This window comes from Polypterus senegalus, chromosome 10 (assembly GCF_016835505.1).
Source record: "Polypterus senegalus isolate Bchr_013 chromosome 10, ASM1683550v1, whole genome shotgun sequence".
Taxonomy (NCBI): Eukaryota; Metazoa; Chordata; class Cladistia; order Polypteriformes; family Polypteridae; genus Polypterus; species Polypterus senegalus.
This window is the reverse complement of record NC_053163.1, coordinates 117,117,677-117,136,883: the sequence shown is the minus strand read 5'-3', so window position 1 is coordinate 117,136,883 and position 19,207 is coordinate 117,117,677. Positions and strand designations below refer to the sequence as shown.

The following is a 19,207-nucleotide window of genomic DNA, read 5'->3' as shown; positions in this document are numbered from 1 at the left end:
GTTGAGTAGTCCTTTAATGCAGGGGTCCCCAAACCCCAGTCTGCGGCCCGCTACCCTCTGACAGCCGGGCCGCAAGAGAACTGCCGGCAACGGAGACTCACTCAGTGAAGGGCTACAGCAAAAAGGCTGCCCCTGGCACTGAGGACACTTTTCAGAACGCTAGGCAGGTGGGGCTTTGCAGCGGCGCAGAGAGAGGAGAGAGACCACAAAGTATTATTATGTTCCCAACAATTTTCCCATATGACACGAGTCCATAGAAATCTCGTTACTATGAAGTACATTCAGCAGATACTTTCATTACAATGAAGTGACCTTGAAATGCTTGAATGAATCATCCACAGAGCAGTTAGTTCTGTGGTCACAGCTCAGTTGTGCACAACGATCCCCAAACAGAAACATTGTAAAAAAAACTTCTTTCTTTGAAAAGAAGAAAAATCTCAAGCTGCAAACGGATGCAAACTGCTGCATTTGAAGACGTCGAAAAAGCCATTTTTATGTGGTGCAATGATGCTTGTTCAAGAAGCATTCCTATAAATGTGGCGCTCATTCAAGAAAATGTGAGGTTTTTAAACTCTCTTGGGACCTCCGTCAATGGGACAACACGCTGTGAGCCTCCTGTTTCCCTGTCCCGGCAACGGACAAGCAGGACCAGTACTAGATGCGAAGCCGCCATCGTGCCATTTAATTTCAGCCTCCCCCTCACCCTATAATACCTTCACTTGTTTTCTAAAGCAGTGTATTTAAAATTAAAAAAATTCACAATTCACAAAAATTAAAGAAAATGTCCTCGTAAGTAGAAGAAAACTTGACTTACGCATTTAACGAATCAGTGACAAGTTTAATTAATTTATCAGCAAAATTTAGATTAACACTACAAAAACTTTTGATTGATGTGCTGCGTACTTGAGCTGCCACAATTCACGTGTTATGACTTGCTTGTTTTTCTTTGAAGCAAGTTACCGACATTCGACGGGAAAAGACGAGCCCCGTGCCGAGCCTGCACCCTTTGCACAACTGGCAGAACTGGGCCTGCGGACAAGCAATCTTACACAGACGTGGCAATCATGCTTCGAGACGCACTTCAGCGTGACTTTCCAGTTGGGTGGAGGTATCCCAAAAGAGTTCAGAAACCTCACAATATGAAGAAGAAGAAAAGGATGATTCAGGTCCTGATTGATAACTGTGCTGCTCACAACATGCTTCTGCATTTAGATAATATTCGCGTTGAATTTCTCCCACCCAATTGTACAGCAGTGCTTCAGCCATTGGATTTGGGCATCATTCACACCCTGAAAATGTATCATCGCAAGGAAATGCTGAGAAAAATTCTTGTCAGCATAACGTGTAGACAGGAGAAGATTAAAGTAACGCGAAAGAAGCTATTGAAGCTGCTTCCATTTCTAACATCCTATCTTTGTGATGCAGCGTCTTCTGCAGTGACAGCAACCAAAACGAGATTATGGAGTAGACTGAACATAAGCAACTCACTTTGCGTGTCACTGTCATCCATCCTCCCCAGATGGGATCGTCTGGTTGCAGGAAAACAAGCTCAGGGCTCTCACTGATTCTGCATTATGGTAGGCTGTATAATTTCTATTACGATAATATAACTTAATAATAATAGCAATGTAATGTAACTTGTGTATAAAACTGCCCTACGAAGCCGCCCCCTAATCCTATCCCCGCCACCCAAACCCCAAAAACCCCCCGCCTGCCCTCTCACCGGTCCCTAGAAAAATTTGCTTCTAGTAAAGCGGTCCTTGGTGTCAAAAAGGTTGGGGACCACTGCTTTAATGGCCAGGCAGGCCTCATAAAGTGGTCACAGACTATATGTACATTTAGCTACCTACTGAAAAATCTACAAAAATTTATATAATAACAGCATAAAGCCAAACAGAAAACTAGAAAATTTTTTGCACATTTAAATAGGGGTCACACATTTATAGAACTGTCAAAAACAGTTTACAAGAAGTGAGTTATACAATAATGATTATACAAATAACAATGATAAAAAATTCACAGCCTTGGTGGGATGAGTGTGATGTTTACATCTTAGCACTAATATGTTCTTGAATTTCGAATTTGTACTTGAATGAAGACGGTGGTTTGAGTTCTGAATGCCCACTTCTAAGTCAATACATGCATAAAAATACTTTTCAGTTGTACAAAATATAACAAAAAAGGGCAATGGTCAATGTACAAAATTGAAGATACTACAGTCACTTCATATGTTTCCTGCAAGAGCAGCTGTGTGAAGCAGATGTGCTGTAATATTTTAGGCCAGTATTATTTTAATTTTTGAACATAATTCATCAAAAACTATTTTTGTTCACAATGTAGACATGCCAGCTGGGATTTTCTTTATTCAGACACCAATTTGCATTTCCTCACAAGGCACACAAAGACTAGAATTTACTGTATAGATGTATCTGTTGACCATTTGGATAAATAATATGGAATTAGCAAAAAACAATATAAATATTAAGAGTATTATGCATGGTGTAACAGGAAAGGACCATTGTGGTGACTCCACTCATCTCGACTAAGAACAATAGCTTTAATCCAAATGCTTTTATAAATTATAATTTAAACACACAAGTGTGGGATAAATTGGGAGACCATGAAGTTCAAAGGTAAATCAATTACAAACAAAAACCCCACTGCCTGCCTGCCGTGACCATCCTCCATAGGTAGCTGCCCTGTGGCTCTACTGGAGTAGATGCACAGGTTGCCCACCTTCCCAGTACCACAATAACTTATTCACTTCTCAGTCACTGCTTCTGTTCAGTACAATGCCTGCTGAAACCAATGATGATATTAAAATAGTAGTGAGTGTGGAAACAGTATGGAGAGTAAGCTAGGCAAGCAATTTGGAGCTTCCTGGCAAAGCGAGTTTCTAGTCCAGCTCCTATCTCCTGCTAGTACTCTATTAGGCACAGCCACTAACTAGGGTTATCCCTTCTTATGTTATCTTGTGCTATGTAACTCACCCACCTCTTCTATACAAATTTGTCTCATGCGTAATAAGCCTTGGTGGAATATGAAATTGGACTAAATTGTACACAAAAATCCAACTGGCAGGCCTGAACTTTGTTTGCTTGTCAATGTGAGTGAGGACTAAGCTCCATAGCAAGAAGAACTCTTTTCTACTCCCAATAAAGCTACAACTATGGAAGGTACTCTTGACCTAGTGAGGGCTTCTGTCAGATATGATGGAAATAGATTTCATATTTTTTCTCCAAAATGAACACCTTAAAGTGTTTTTAATTTTTTAACTCATCTGTCTCATTGTTGCTTGTCCACTTATCTCACCCAGCTGTTTTTTTTAAAGATAGTTGGGTATCCAATGCAGTTATAGAGTAACTTGTTAGAGGCCACAACACCTTTGTGGCCAAATCAATAAGAGGATCCTCATTGTGACGGACATTTAGTTTATACAACAAGTTAAAAATGAATGAGTCAGAATAATAACTTATACTGGTTACATACTGGCACCCCACAGCCCAACCAACTGCTTAGATTAACAAAGTAATGACATAGACAGCTGATTTAAAGAATGCTTACCGCAAGTCTCAATGTGATGGCAGCATTTGTCAACTACTCGAGGAACCTGTCTGAAAATGGGGTTAAGGCTCAAACGCTTGCTTTTTTCTGAGACTTTCTTGCTTTCCAGTTCAAAAGGATGACAGAGTTGCAGAGCCTCCAGTAAACGTGTGTGGCTGTCATCTAATTCCGAAAGACAGTCTACTGATACGCCTCCCTGGAAATGGCACAACAGTGAAAAGTTAACAGTGGCACCGAAGCCCCTTGGTCTACATAACACATTCTGGCACAATTCAGCTGGTGTGTGAGCAGGATTGGGGTAGGGGGATGCTGGGTTATTGGCAGGAATAGGCACTGTGGTATACACTGATCAGCCCCAATATTAAAACCACTGGTCTAATATTGTGTGGGTCTCCCTGACCATCAAGGCTTGGACTCCACAAGACCTCTGAAGCTATCCTGTGTTATTTGGCACTAAGACATCAGCAGTAGATCCTTTAGGTTCTGTAAGTTGCGAGGTGGGGCCTCCATTGAATCAGACTTGTTTTCCCAGCACATCCCACAGTTGTTTGATCAGATTGAGATCTAAGGAATTTGAAGACCAAGTCAACACCTTGAACTCTTGGTTATGTTCCTCAGACCGTTCCTGAGCAAATTTTTGCAGTGTGGAAGGGCACATTATCCTGCTCAAAGAGGTAATTATTATCAGGGAATACTATTGCTATGAAGAGGTGTACGTGGTCTGCAACAAACTTTAGGTAGGTGGTACGTGTTAAAGTCACTTCCACATGAATGACAGGACACAAGGTTTAACAGCAGAACATTACCAAGAGTATCATACAGCCTCCACCTGCTTGCCTACTTCCCATAGTACATCCCTCTGCCATCTCTTTTCCAGGTAAACAATACACAAGCAGCCAAAAGTCCACATGTCCTAAAAGAAAATGTGATTCCTCAGACCAGATCACCTCCGTCTATTGCACCATGGTCGAATTCTGACACTCACGTGCCCTTTGTAGGTGCTTTTGTCGAAGGTCAGGGGTCAGCGTGGGCACCTTGACCGGTCTAAGGCTACGCAGCCCCATATGCAGCAAGCACTGTGTGTTCTCTCATATCCAGCATTATGTTTTTCAGCAATATGTTCTACTGTAACTCTTCTGTAGGGTTCTGTGGGGGGTAGATTTCACTCCTCACACATATCAGTCAGCGTTGGGCATCCAAGACCCTATTACTAGTTCACTGGCTGTCCATCCTTGGACCACTTTTGGTAGGTACTAACCACTGCATAACCACTGCACAAACCCTGTCATTTTGGAGATGCTTTGACTCAGTCATCCATTTTTCCTTCTTCAAATGGATCACAGGCTGCCTAATACATCCCACCCTTCGACAGGTGTTAATGTAACAAGATAATCAATGTTATTCACTTCACCTACCTGCCGGTGGTTGTAGTGGTGTGGCTGATCGGTGTGTATACTGAACGGTTAAAGGCTAACGTCTCAAGCTTTAGGATCCCAGAACTATAGGAAGAAAGCTCTTCCAACCAACATGTACTTTATGCTTTGTTGCAATGTTGTTTGCCTGACCCTCCCTTATGAGTATTTATTATTTTAAAACAGGTTGGTGTCAGTTCCTGAACTGTAAAATGAAAGGATTTTTATGATGCTTATAAAGGAAAATTTCAAAGCCATAATTCTGATGTCAAAGGAATATCTTACAGTACTCGAGGAACAGTGATAGGACAAAATGAAAAATATTAGTATTTCCCTTCATAGACTCAATTTTGTTTAACTTTTGCCAACTAACTTTAATGGGAGCTACTGTAAGTATTAGATGTTAACTGAGAGGGTGTGAAAGTCCCTGAACGGCACAAAGGGAGGTTAACAAAAATTCTCAAGGACAGTACACAACCAGCAATGTCTCCCTGTTTGTGTGTTATACACTCTTATGAATGGCATGTGCTAGCTAAGGAAGGACAAATTAAACACAAGAAGGGTTTTTAAAATGCTGAAAGATTGAGAGGCTTTCATCAGTCAGGCTTCCACAGAAGTTAATGCAGCCCAGGCACTTCTAGCCACTTGTTGAAGGTGGCATCTTCAAGTAAAAACACCAAAAATGTATGTGTTACTTAATGTAGTCTTTGTTCGTCATTTTGGAAAGTTATCTGCTACGTTGGAAACCCTTGTCCTGCACACCTCTTCAATATTTACACCTCGCTGAAAATGATTTGGCCCAAGAAGTCTGAGATCTTTTTTCAGGTTTTAGCTCACTGGTTTAACAAATTGCAAAAAATAGTTCATAGACTCCAGAACTTCCAGAAATGAGGAACAATTGAAGAATGTTGAATCTTTTCAGTTTATGAAATATAGTTCAAAAAAAGATATGACAGAAGTGTTTAAATATATGATACGAAATCCAGGATTTGCTTTAAAATCAGGTCTATGACAAAGAAACAGACACGGGAGAAGCTGATTAAGGGTCAGTTTTGCACAAATGTTTCCTCATGTGGATAATTGTGGACCAAGTCTTCTAGTGCTCTTTATAGAACTTCATACCTCAGCTTGATCATATTTTGAGAATGTTAGATAAATTAGTATTAGTGAGCCATGCTGTGCTGAATGGCCTCTTTGCTTCAGAACATGTTCTGCTCTTATCTGCTCTATTTCACCACAGCACATTGCAGCACACAGCACATATCGTATTGATGTAAGGGATCAAGATTGTAGAGTTTGTAACATTTACAGACTGATTTGAGAGAACACATATGAGGGAGGGTCTTTTCAAGTCTGATTATACTGCCAATATTATTTTAACAATATTGCACTTATCTATTTACTGTAACTATCCACTTTCTCTACCTGTTTTTCCTGTTTTGTGTTGCAGGGAATAACATTCTGAACCCACTTGATCCAGTCTATCACAGGGTACACTCGCACAAATGTCGGTTTTACAATCACATACACTCATTATCATCTTTGGGACGAATGAAGACAATGGAATACCTGGAGAAAACCCTAAAAGACACAGGAACAAGATGAAAACTCGACACTGTGACCCAACCAGGATTTAAACCCAGGTCATTGGAACTATCAAGTGGAACCAGTTTAGAAAAGACTTGTCCATGTATTATTTAAATAATATATGCAAATAAGTGATTAAGATAGATGACATACCCTCCTCTGTATCTTTACATCATTTACATCATTTTCCAACAAAGAAGAGAATCCACGGGAATCATAGCCTGATACATTGAGCGAGCTGCTCAAAGAAAAAAAATTATTCAGCTTCTGTGTTCTGAATGTCATAACACTGGCTTCCAGGTTCAGACAATTTCGACGTCTTTCTTTCAGTGCATCCTGCTTTTGCTTGTAGATTCGGTCAAATGCAATGACTTCAGAGAGGGGAATACCAAACACCTGGGGGTGATATCCTGAACACAAAAATGCATTGAGTTACTCTCCGTAGTTTTTCCTCTTATACCACAAAGGCGGGTGCTTTAACTTATTAGTGACACTAAATTGCTCTCATATGAATTATAGTTAGTGGTGTGTGCATGGGATAAGTTCCCAGTTACACTGAACTGGGATGAATGGGTTTAATAAATGATGAATACATGGCTGAATGTCATATTTTAAACACTTTACCAGTATTATTGTTAACCGAAAAATTTTTCAAATAGAAATGAACAAAATTGTACAGCTAAGTTCATCATGGTTGGTTTTGAAAACAGGTCCTTTTTATAAAATCATACATTGTTAATATGCAGTCTCTCTGACCTTTGGTCCACTTTAATAGGATATAAGTGTTTGGCAGGAACACATACAGTACATAATAAGATCTATGAAAATGCTTTGTCCAAAATGACCCACAAATTAACAGTTTTTAAAGAGCAAAGACCCTTTGAATGAAGGTTATCTAACTATGTATAAGGATGGCACCAGGGGGTGATCACTCTCTGCCTACTTAACTAACTCCTTTTAGGAGACACTCCTCAAGTGTCAGTATTGGACCAGGTGTTTGCTGCTTGCTTAGTAAAAGTGCAGGACCTTCTGACAGAAGAACTCGAGCACTGATTGGACAGGAGCCAAGTAAAAATGTAACCAATCACTGAAGAACAAACACTACCGAAAGTGGCCTTTCATGCAAAGTAAAGCCAGTTGCCAATCCTCCATACAGTAAAAAATTCCATCAACATGTAAAATGTGCTGAAGTTGAAACAAATGAATTTGGAAAGGCATGACACCATTTATGAGAGTAGGTGTAGGGTCTGCATATCTGATCTGCGCATTCTGATCTGCCATGTCTTTCATTGTGATACTCAAATATATTGATTAATCTTGTAGTGTGGCATGAATTTACTAGTAAAAAGCTTAATAGTTAACTCCTGCATAAAACAATGACTATTACTCTATTGTTAAGCACTCAAACAAATGCACATTTACATGTATGACTAAACAACAGGCAGACTGAGCGAGTAGTTCAGAGTCACGTGCTGTGTGTTAATGATGAGGGTAAAATCCTCAGCCTTTGTTGTGAGGTGTAACTTATGAGCCAAAAGTCTCCAATGTGTACCACCATCGTGTCTCTTCTGAGAGGGCTGCCTATGAATATTAAACAAGTTGATGCATTGAAGCTAATTCATTTTTTTCCTTTCTTGTAAGCAAAATGGATGTAACTTATAGGGCTCTGCTTTCAAATTGTAGCATTGTTAGGGTGGTTGAGGCAATGCCAGGAATGGTTTAGAGCCAGAAGGCGTTGCTTTCAAATACTAGATTTAGCCTTGTCCCAAGTGTGATGGGAGGCTGGTGTCTCCTTGTAGTATTTGGGAATTCTGTGGTCACAAACAGAAACAGACTGTTAAGTGAAGCCATTTGTGCCAACAGTGAAAGGTCCTACAGTATGTGATTTTAATTGTGATTGTCTGCCTAAGTTAGCCTCTTCTTTACAGTAATGAGGATTGAGAAGGTAGTGGCACTGACCCTTGTGCAATATTATTTTTTTCCCGTCTAAGAGTAAACAGAGAGCTATGAAATACTGTACAACTCTATACGCAGGCTCAAAGATTCTTTACAGGTAGCAGACATTATGACATGTACCTGCACTGTGCCAAGATAAGAATCATAATGTTATGGCTCAGTAGCCAGGGTCAACACAGAATTCATTTATTTTGAGGCAAAGTAGCATTGGCAGAGTGATGATGATGGTGCTGTATGTGATGACTGGCTTGTTGGTGAAGTAGCTGGCTGATCTCTCAGTGTTTCATTGTAACAGCAATCACGTCATTAGATATGCTTGAAGATGGTGGCTACCTGCTCAGATGCTGGCACCTTTCTCTGAGTCCCATAGCATGGAGGAGAAGCACTACAATGCCCCACATGCAATTGCATACACTATTATGGTGCCTGGATGCATGAGGTGGGAGGCTGGAAGGTCTGTGGCATTGTGACTACACGCACTCTACTATATAATGTGGCACCGAGTAATAATTTTCCACCCCCTGAATTCATTAATATGAAGCCAGATGACCCTGCTCCGTACTGGGTAGCCACTATGACCTGGCACATGGAATGACATGATTGCTGTTAAAATGAATAGTATAGACCAGGGGTCCTCAATCCCAGTCCTGGAGAGCCGCAGTGGCTGCAGGTTTTTGTTCTGACCTGGTTGCTTAATTAGAAAGCAATTCTTGCCAATAAAGCACTAACAAGCTATGAAATTAAATTAACTCTGCTATGTCAGGTCATTCTCATATCCTAGATTTTCTTTCCCTTTCTATCATGCAAATGATTTGAAGGCTAAAATGGACGAGTAATTCTCAGTCCTTCACTTTTTTCTCTTCATTTTTCTTCCAAGTATTTAATTAAACCCAATAGTGCAGATAAATACACACAGGTTTAAATGTAAATAAGCTAAATGGAGAAATGCTGCTCTCTCTTGTCATTTGTATGTTATTGATAATAAGGAGCAATTAAAATAGCTGTTTAAGACAAAATTAAGCAATAAGGGCTCAAAATCACTAAAGTGAAGCAGATGTGTTACTTTAGCAATAAGTGCTTTTTATTAAGCAACTGGGTTGGAGCAAAAACCTGCAGCCACTGCGACTCTCCAGGACTGGGATTGAGGACCCCTGGTTTAGACCATATGAAACAATGAGGGCTCAGCCTGCTACCTTACCAACAAGCCAGTCATCACATGTAGTATAATTGACATATTGTCTACCAATGCGGTTTTGCCTAATAAATAAATTATGGGTTGACCAAGGCCACCAAGCCACAATGCTTGTCAGTCTCATGTTGGCATCACAGATGACTCATGTGCTAATGGATTGTTAACAGTTTACACTTAACAAAAGCAGCTTCATTCTCGCCCTTATTGCAACATGAGAGCAGTGAATTGCCCCGACTACAATCAGAAAACACTGCTGCAGATTGCCTTTTTATTGGTCCTGTACACTCACACTACAAGGAAACTGAATGTAACACCTCATTAGTTAGTTAATGGCTTTCAGTACAGTGGGCACGAAGGAGCTGATGCTTACCTGAGACGCTCCTGACCTGTTGGCCTATTCCCTCTGATAGATGCTTACCAGAAAGCTAACTGTTGTTAAAACTTGGACGTGAACGGGTGCAACTCAATTTTGGAAAGGCCTGTCTTTCTAATTCTGGGCCCAATTCAGCACAAAGTTCCAAAGGAATTGGCTCTATGGAGCCTGAACTGGTTCATAAGCCAGACATCGTCACAGATAAGAAAATCCTGCTAGCCCTTAATAGCTCATTTCTTTCATATATAACCATTTTCATAGTCTTCAGGTAACACCAAACAAGCTATGTTAGATAGATAGATAGATAGATAGATAGATAGATAGATAGATAGACAGATAGATAGATAGATAGATAGATAGATAGATAGATAGATAGATAGATGTGTCTACCATTACAATATGTATGGGCTAAAGGTCACGATATTTACAGTTTTCTGTACACAGGGAGTGTTTATACTTAATGCAATTATTGACAATAAATGACTGCATTGGCTTCTAATCCTAAGAAATGACAACAGGTAGCCAATGTAACCTCAAGTGACTTATCTGCTCATCTGGAAACTACCATACAATACAGTCTGTAGATTATATTCTTCACTTTTAAGGTTTAATATGTTTGTCACATCAACACACATTATAATAATGATATCAATTATTATATGCTGGAGTCATCATCTAGCTGGTTTGGCTGCATTTCCCTACTTGATTGAGGTTGTTGTTGTTCTCCAGTCTCATCAAAAGTTGTGTATGGATGGGTCAGAGTTGCTGTAAATAAATGCAAACATTTCCAAGAAGTTTTCTTTAATAAATGCCAAATTTTGCGCAGACAGTTTGTATACACACATTTCTGGTTTTATAAATCTGACCCAAGATGTTTGGGATTAGACCCATCATGAAAGGTGCAATATAAAATAAAGATTGTTGGCTGTCACAATGTGGCTACAGTGCTGGACTGTAAAGCACACAACTGCCATTTCTCCTGCCAGTGCCCAGTCACTTCGCCATACTATAGAAATAATGGTAATGTGGTTAATAACTTTTGAATACATTGCTGTTTGCTAAAAGTGCATATATTTATTTAAATTTTTGCTCATTTCAATATGCCAAAGTCAGTATGTAAAGAGAAATTCACCGTGAACACGAGTTACTACTACTTTTGATTTATTTGTCTTGTAGTTGGAAATCCATTAATACTGCAGTAGCTTAAGTTTGTGCCTGAACAGCAGGAACTGAACTTCACAGCTTTCCAGCTTTCTGGGCTCCAGTGGAGTGAGCATACGTGCCTGATGCACCAGTTTGCTGTTGTGCTCACAGAGAAAGGGTCTACAGGGAGTAAAGGGTGACGTCAGTGTTCATCAGGTACTGTTAAGTTCGCCTGTGTCCTCCCACTTCTCTCTTTCACTCTCATCAGTCTTGTCATAAAAGACACAGATGAAGGAAATAGAGTGTAAAGTAAGCTCAACAAACAAAAGGGAGACAAAGAGAGGAGAGAATAACCATAAAATCTAATTCAGAATGAAAAGACAAGGAAAGAGAAGGGAGGATTTGTTCTTTTATTAAACACAGCTTAACCTAGGATCAGGTTAGCCAAAGTGCTTTCTTTTGTTCTGATCTGTTAACCCCCCACCCCACCATCAAACCCCCAAACAACAGGAGACTTTCACCAAATTCCTTTTATTTTTTTTTTCGGATCACAATTTTCCCCATTCGCCTTTCACAGTTTGCACCACAGGAGATCCCTTCATGGTGTATTAGCCATTTGTCCTTCCTGATCCAAGTGTTTCTGAGGGACACTTTAAAATTGCCTCCATGACGTGGGGACTGGTTGAGGATTAAATCAAACCTTTTTGCAGTACAAATATCCGGAGAAAGGAAATAAGATTAAACTGGAAAGTCAAAAGCTGGCAGAATATTTGGTTGGGAAAGAAGGGTTATATATGGAATTATACAGTTCATTTGGCAAATTTTGTAAATAATAATATAATAATTATAAAAAGGGCAGCTACTACACCACGCTGCTGCTGCTGCTGCTGCTGTCTTTCTGCCGTACTTCTGAATGCTGTCTTGTTAGAAGTCATAGAGCCTGTGGAGCTTTTATTTGAACATACTGCAGATGGGCAGCCACACACACACACACACACACACACACACACACACACACACACACACACACACTTACCCAAGATCCTGTCAAATCAGAGACTCAAGTTCTGATGATGTGCTGCCTCTCTGTGCTTTGACTGCTTTTTGTTTTAAGAAGTTAAGTCAGGATTAAAAGGTAAGCTACATCCTTCAGCTACTGGTTGAGTGTTTTGAGTTGGGTGTCAGTGTCTTTGGGCTAGCGCTATGCAGCATGATAAAAGAACCCGTTTAGCAGAGATCCTGTGCACTCCACAAAATACAAGTAGAAAGAAGCTGCAGGATATAAAATGAAGACTGTCTGACTGACATTCACTATTTTAAATGATAACTAAGACTGTGCCATTAGTCACGGAAAGTCAAACACAACTGGAGCCATTAAGAAATACAAGTGCCTGACTACCTTCCTAGCATCAACTCACGTTACCACCAAATGTTTCCTTAAAGCTCTGTGGCCATGGACGAATGGCAGCAATTAGCACTTTAAAAACAGATCGACAAATTGTGTGTGGTCTCATTGAGAATGAATCACAAATCACAGGCTTGAAGAAGACTCCAGTGTGCACTGTCGTCAGCTCTTTCTGGAGATAAATTCTCTACAGAAATGGTAATTAAGTATGACATATGTTGTATATTTGTGTGGTAACCATATCGGGACCATTCGTATTTCCTTTATAATAATAAACATTTTTTTTTGTCCCTAATGGCTGTGTCTTTGGCTTTGTGCGTGAAATGTTCACATGAACCTCAGGACATTCCCACAATTCCCCTGTTACCTGCTGGGGCTGGAACTGAGGAGCTTTTAGAATGACCGGGTTCTTCTAAAGTGCTTGGCTGACTAGTTAAGCTTGGGGGAGATCTGCAGTTTCAATGATGCTTTTTGTAAAAGGAGTTCTGCAAGAGTTAAGGCTGAGGATGCGTTTGTTCATTTTAAACCAAATAGAAGTGAACATCATTCTATATATCAAATATAGTAGTATAGTAGAATCATGCACATATTATACAAGATGTAATATTTAGATTATATTGCCTCTGTCTATTCAATTACTGTACTTGCTTTGTCTAATTCAGGGTCATAAAGTCTATAGCCATAAGATTTGTGGTACAAGCCAATCCTTGATGGAGTGCCAGCCCACCAAAGAACGCACCCACAACCCCACTCCCTCAAGGTTAACCTCACATGCATGCGCTTGTGATGTGGGAAGAAAAGTATCCATGAGCTGTAAAGCAGCAGTGCTAACAACTGCTCTGCCATGCCACGTCAGGTGACATTGCTTCACAATCATTTTTTAGCAATCTGCCTTTTCTACTTCAGGGTCACAGGGAGCCATTGTGATAGCTTTGGGCACACCACTTCATACACCCATGGACTGGAGGTCCTTAAGAATACAGCCATCGATTTTCTTAATAGTCGTGGTAGTTTGGCAGACTCAAGTGCAAAACCGACACTGGACAGCATACATACACCATGACACAGCATGCACACTTACACTCCACTGGAGTTGGCCTAATGTACATGTACATTAGTTTTGGGGTACCTGAAGGAATCTCACACACAAAGATAAAGCACAGAAGCCGTAACCACGCTGGAAGGCTGGGATTCAAACTTGGCTCTCTGGGGCTGTATGGCGGACATGCCAATTATTGAGCCATTATGCTGCTTGTTACCTATTAGTATAAATCTTGTGCAACCACACAAACATTAAATGTTTTACTGTTAGACTGTAATAGGTACTGTATATTCAGAATGGCACCACTACAGCGCTTGTAAAGTTGCCACCACACAGCATCTCCTGAATGAGAAGAGGAAAGCATTCCAATTTAGTGACAAGGAGGTTCTAAAGCTGCATGAAGGAAAGGGAGCTTACAGAGCTAAAACAGAAAAACATGAAGGACGTTTGAAATGGACTGGGCAATTCAGCATGCAATCCAGGACTCAGGTGTTAGAAGGAAATTTGGACCAAGCTAACCCCCCAAATCCGTTTTTTAAATAGATTGTATATCCTTCCACCACCATCACCTTCTTCCAATGACCATTCCCTGAATACCATCCCTACTGCATTAACAAGTCCTACCACTTCCATTTCAACTGGTATGGCCAATGATGAGTCCGCCTTTGATCATCAGTATGGGCTGTCCATAACTGATGACCAAGTGAGGAGACAACTGAGGAGGCTAGACACAGGAAAAGCCTTTGGGGCCAGTTCTCAATTTCTTAAGGCCTGTGCTGACCAACTTTGTGATATCTTCTGTCACCTGTTCAGTCTGTCACTAAAGCTGCCAAAAGTGGCACTGCTATGGAAAACGTCCTGCATTATTACAATTCCAAAGAAGGCAGATGCCTCTTCATCTAATTACTACACACCAGTTGTCTTTATGTCCCACATAATGAAGACCTTAAAGAAGATGGTCCTGGACTATAGGAGTCCACTTGTGAAAATCCATTTGGACCTGCTGAGGTTTGCCTATTGGACCAAGATTGAAATGGAAGATGAAATTACTTATCTGCTTCATTAGGTTTATTGTCACCTGGAGAAAGCTGGCGGCACTGTGAGGATTGGTTTTTGAGTTCTTGAGTGCCTTCAATACCATCAAGCCATCCCTGCAAAGTAGTAAACTCAGAGATATGCAGGTGGATGAGCTTGTGATGCCCTGAATAACGGACTATCCCTCACGCAGACCACTGTTTTTAAGACTGTTTCTGATAGGGATGTGAGCAACATTGGAGCACCACAAGGAGCAGTCCTGTCCCGTTTTCAGTTCACCCTCTACACCTTGGACTATAAATATAACACCAGGGTATGTCACTTGCTTAGGCCACCAAAACATCCCTCATAGCAACATGTTATCAGACTGTGAGGAAACTTCACCTCCCACAAAACATGCAGAGAGCATTCAGATACATCACAACAGACACTTTAGCTCCTGATCAAACTGTCTGGGACTCATGTTCTGTGAGGCAACACCTCAGTCCAATGCTGTACTGCCCAAATGAAATCATTCCTTCTGTGTTGCACATAGTTTTTTTTGTGACATGGTGGAACGGTGGTTAGGGCTGCTGCTGCCTCACACACTCAGGCACAAGGCTACCATTCAAGATCTCTGTTCTGTCTGTGAGAAGTTCTTTTCATAACATGAAGCTGATATTCACTCTTGATGTGTGTGACTCAGAAAAGAAAAAAGAAGCCTAAAAATGGTAGGATGTGTCATTATAAAGTAATGAGGTAATACAATCTACCTATCTATCTATCTAATATATAATAAAACACTAGGGCCTGTGCCTCCAGTCCCTTTAGAGCAATCTGATTGGTGAGATTGGCTTTAGTGTGATTGGTCAGTTTGGCTTTGTTGGAGGGATGAAAGAAGAAGTGCAAGTGGCAAACGAACGAGGAGGAGTAAAGGTGCATGCTAAGAGAGTCGCCTTTAAAGACAGAAATTTTGCAAATGTGTTAGGATAGGTAAGTGACTAAGGGTAGGGTGTGTTTCGACTTACAACAAAATTCGGGTTACATGGAACTGTGTCGTACCCCGAGGACCCCCTGTGTGTATATATGTGTATATATATATATATATATATATATATATATATATATATATATATATATATATATATAGAGAGAGAGAGAGAGAGAGAGAGAGAGAGAGAGAGAGAGAGAGAGAGAGAGAGAGAGAGAGAGAGAGAGAGAAAGATTAATACTACAAACTAATCTAAAAGCTTTATTGGTTACATAATAACGTCCCTTTAAAGGTAAATGGTTATACTGTATAACACAAAGCTGCTGGATCAATTCTCACTCATTTTGTGGTCCTTAGTCAGTCACTTAGCCTGTTTGGCCTTATTTTTACACAAACAATTGTAACGTAACCAGACCTTGAAATCTTCCTGGGCAAAAGCACCTACCAAATTAGCAATAATATAGCAGTTGTACTTGACACAAATGGTTTGTAAGTCCATCCATCCATCCATCCATCCATCCTCTTCCGCTTATCCGAGGTCGGGTCGCGGGGGCAGCAGTTTAAGCAGAGAGGCCCAGACTTCCCTCTCCCGGCCACTTCTTCCAGCTCTTCCGGGAGAATCCCAAGGCGTTCCCAGGCCAGCCGGGAGACATAGTCCCTCCAGCGTGTCCTGAGTCTTCCCCGGGGCCTCCTCCCAGTTTGTAAGTCATTTTGGATTAAAATAATGATTAAATAAAGAAATACATGTACATTTACAAACCTGAATATTATGTATAATGAATTTATCAATTCATGTTCTCACTTTGGCTTATCCCTGCTCTTCGGAAGGTACAGAGCTCTTTTTCCTCCTGCAGGTGCTTTGCTTACAGGGTTGCAAGGACATCAAGAAAAAATGTCAGTGCACACAAAAGTAGATTTATATCTGGGTGGGATGACAGTCCATTGCAAATCTCTGCTCACTCACACCAGCCCTATGTAGAGTTCCAAGATATCCTGACAGTTAAGTCCCCAAACTGTAGGAGGAGACCGGAGGCCCAAGAGAGCCCATCTGAACACAGAGGGGACACACAGACGACACATAACGTCAAAGCACTGCGGGCCAGCAATGCAACCAGCTGTGTCATCATTCTCCTCGAAAAATAAGTTGTATGTATTATCAAAATACATATTTCATAATCCATTATTCCTGTATATTTAACTTTTGCATGTTTTTTGTTTTGGCTAAGAACACTCTTTTTCTATACACTTTACAGGAATTACAGATGTGCAGGAGAATAGTTCAGCTACAATGACATAAGGCACAAGACCACCACTCCGGGTGAGACACACTTCATTTTTTTTTAAAACTACAACAATAAAAATATCAGTCTATTCATTTCAGAACATGTATTTTTACCTTTTTCTTTTTTCTCTTTATATAAGACATCCAGTCTCATCCGCAGATTTAATTCTCTTTTGGGTGAATCTGAAAATAACAACAATAACAATAAAGATTAATTTGTACCTGTGCACACCAACACCCACACTGGCAGATGGTCAGCTCATCAAGCAGGACGGAGAGTGACACTGAGTCCACTTGTCCACCATGAAGAAGAAGAAGAAGAAAAATGAAGATGAGAAAGGGCAGCACAAGACTTCATCAGAAATAGCCACTGGCTTGTTTGTAAGTGCATTGCACAGACTGCAGCATCCTGGCAAAACACCACCCCGTCAAAATGAAGCGGGGCAGCAATGCAGACAGGCCAGGGGTGGCAGAAGGTGGGCTAATGAGTAAGGCTTGTAAACTACAAGGTCACTGATGTATCCCACTTAGTGCCTTACTGCATGACCCCAAGCAGGCCAAACTGCCAAGAAATAAAACAATTTTGTTTATAAGCCCCACTGGATCAAAAACATGTGCTAAATAAAGAAACCTACAAGTAAATTAAAATTACAAACATGTCTCTTTAGAGGAAATTCTCCTTTAGATAAGAGGGACGACATGTTCAATAATTAAGGCTATCATAGCCCTCTTAATAAAAAAATGTAAATGATTTTCAGCTTTCCAGAAGGGTAATCAATTTAAGAAAACCTGACTTCCTACAAGTGTTAGGGAAAACATATCCATCCACCCATCCATTATTCAACCCACTATATCCTAACTACAGGGTCACGGGCATCTGCTGGAGCCAATCCCAGCCAACACAGGGTGCAAGGCAGGAAACAAACCCCGGAGAGGGCGCCAGCCCACCGCAGGGCTCACACACACACACCAAGCACACACACTAGGGACAATTTAGAAACAGCAATGCACCTAACCTGCATGTCTTTGGACTGTGGGAGAAAACCGGAGCACCCGGAGGAAACCCACACAGACACGGGAAGAACATGCAAACTCCACCCAGGGAGGACCCGGGAAGCAAACCCAGGTCTCCTAACTGCAAGGCATTTAAAGAGTATGTTACATATTAATTGTTTTATATACAATCATGTGAAAAAGTAAGTACCTCCATGGAAATGATCGACTTTTTCAACATACTTGAACAGGCAACCAGTAGATCTTAATGTAAACAGCGCCTGCAGGTAAAGGTGATATACCTGAACAAGTGGCACATAAAACTGATGTGATGTATAATCGTAATCTAACCAAACAAAAATGCAGATTTGTCTCATTTGAAAAAATAAGTTAATCTCTACATTCATCGCCACTTAAAATGCAATCCACAGACTTAGAATCAGCTGCTCCAGATTAAGTGCCAACGATTAGAACGTCCTTAGTGAGTAAATTGGTGGGACGTGTGATAAATCACTTAGATTATGAGTTTGCCTGCAGATATCGAGGGTCTGATGTTCTTTTAGCTATTGATGTGTGTTGTGCCATAACACCGCGATCAATAGATCTTTCTAAGGCCTCCGGAAACAAGGATGTGGGCGTCTATGAGTCTACAAGTGTTTTATAAAGACTGCCATATTATTTGAAATCAGTCATTCCACTGTAAGGAATCTACATGTGGCAAAGATTTTACTTGACTGCTAATTTGGCCGGATCACCAAATTCAACCCAAGAACTGATCATTTGATGCGAAAAGAAGTTTCCAAAAACCCCAAAATGTCATTGTGGGATCTGTAGGTAACTCGTAGTGCGTGCATCTGCAGTCAAAAAGAGATTGGACAAATTTCACTTACTGTGAGGTGTGCCTGGAAAAGGCATTTCCTGTCCAAAAAGAACATTAGATTAGACTACAGTTTGCCATTGAACATCTAGGCAAAAATCTACCCTTCTGAATCAATCAATTCTGAACAAATGAATCAAAAATAATGTAGTTTGACCACTGTGAAACATTGTGGTGGAAATGTTCTGGTTTCAGGTTGTTTTGCTGCCACTGGCTCTGAGCGCTTGTAGTTATCAAGTCAAATCTGAATTCTGTGTTATATCAAAGTGTGCTTGAGAAGAATGTGAGGCCATTTGTTCAAAAGTTGAAGTTGAACCAGAAATGGACCTTTCAACATGATAATGATGCAACGCACACTAGCAAATCCACCAAAGAA

General features: G+C 40.6%; 1 protein-coding gene across 1 annotated transcript in view; it reads right to left on the bottom strand.

The window, feature by feature from the left end:
- arhgap36 (Rho GTPase activating protein 36) overlaps positions 1-17,170 on the bottom strand; it is a 38,831-nt gene extending 21,661 nt beyond the window's left edge. Inside the window, exons 1-3 of the mRNA XM_039766407.1 lie at positions 17,076-17,170; positions 6,717-6,973; positions 3,565-3,760 (exon numbers count right to left, since the gene is read on the bottom strand). Of these exons, the coding sequence (XP_039622341.1) occupies positions 3,565-3,760; positions 6,717-6,973; positions 17,076-17,115 (493 nt within the window). The 5' untranslated portion in view covers positions 17,116-17,170. The remainder of the gene's footprint in view (positions 1-3,564; positions 3,761-6,716; positions 6,974-17,075) is intronic.
- Between the last annotated feature and the right edge of the window lie 2,037 nt (positions 17,171-19,207).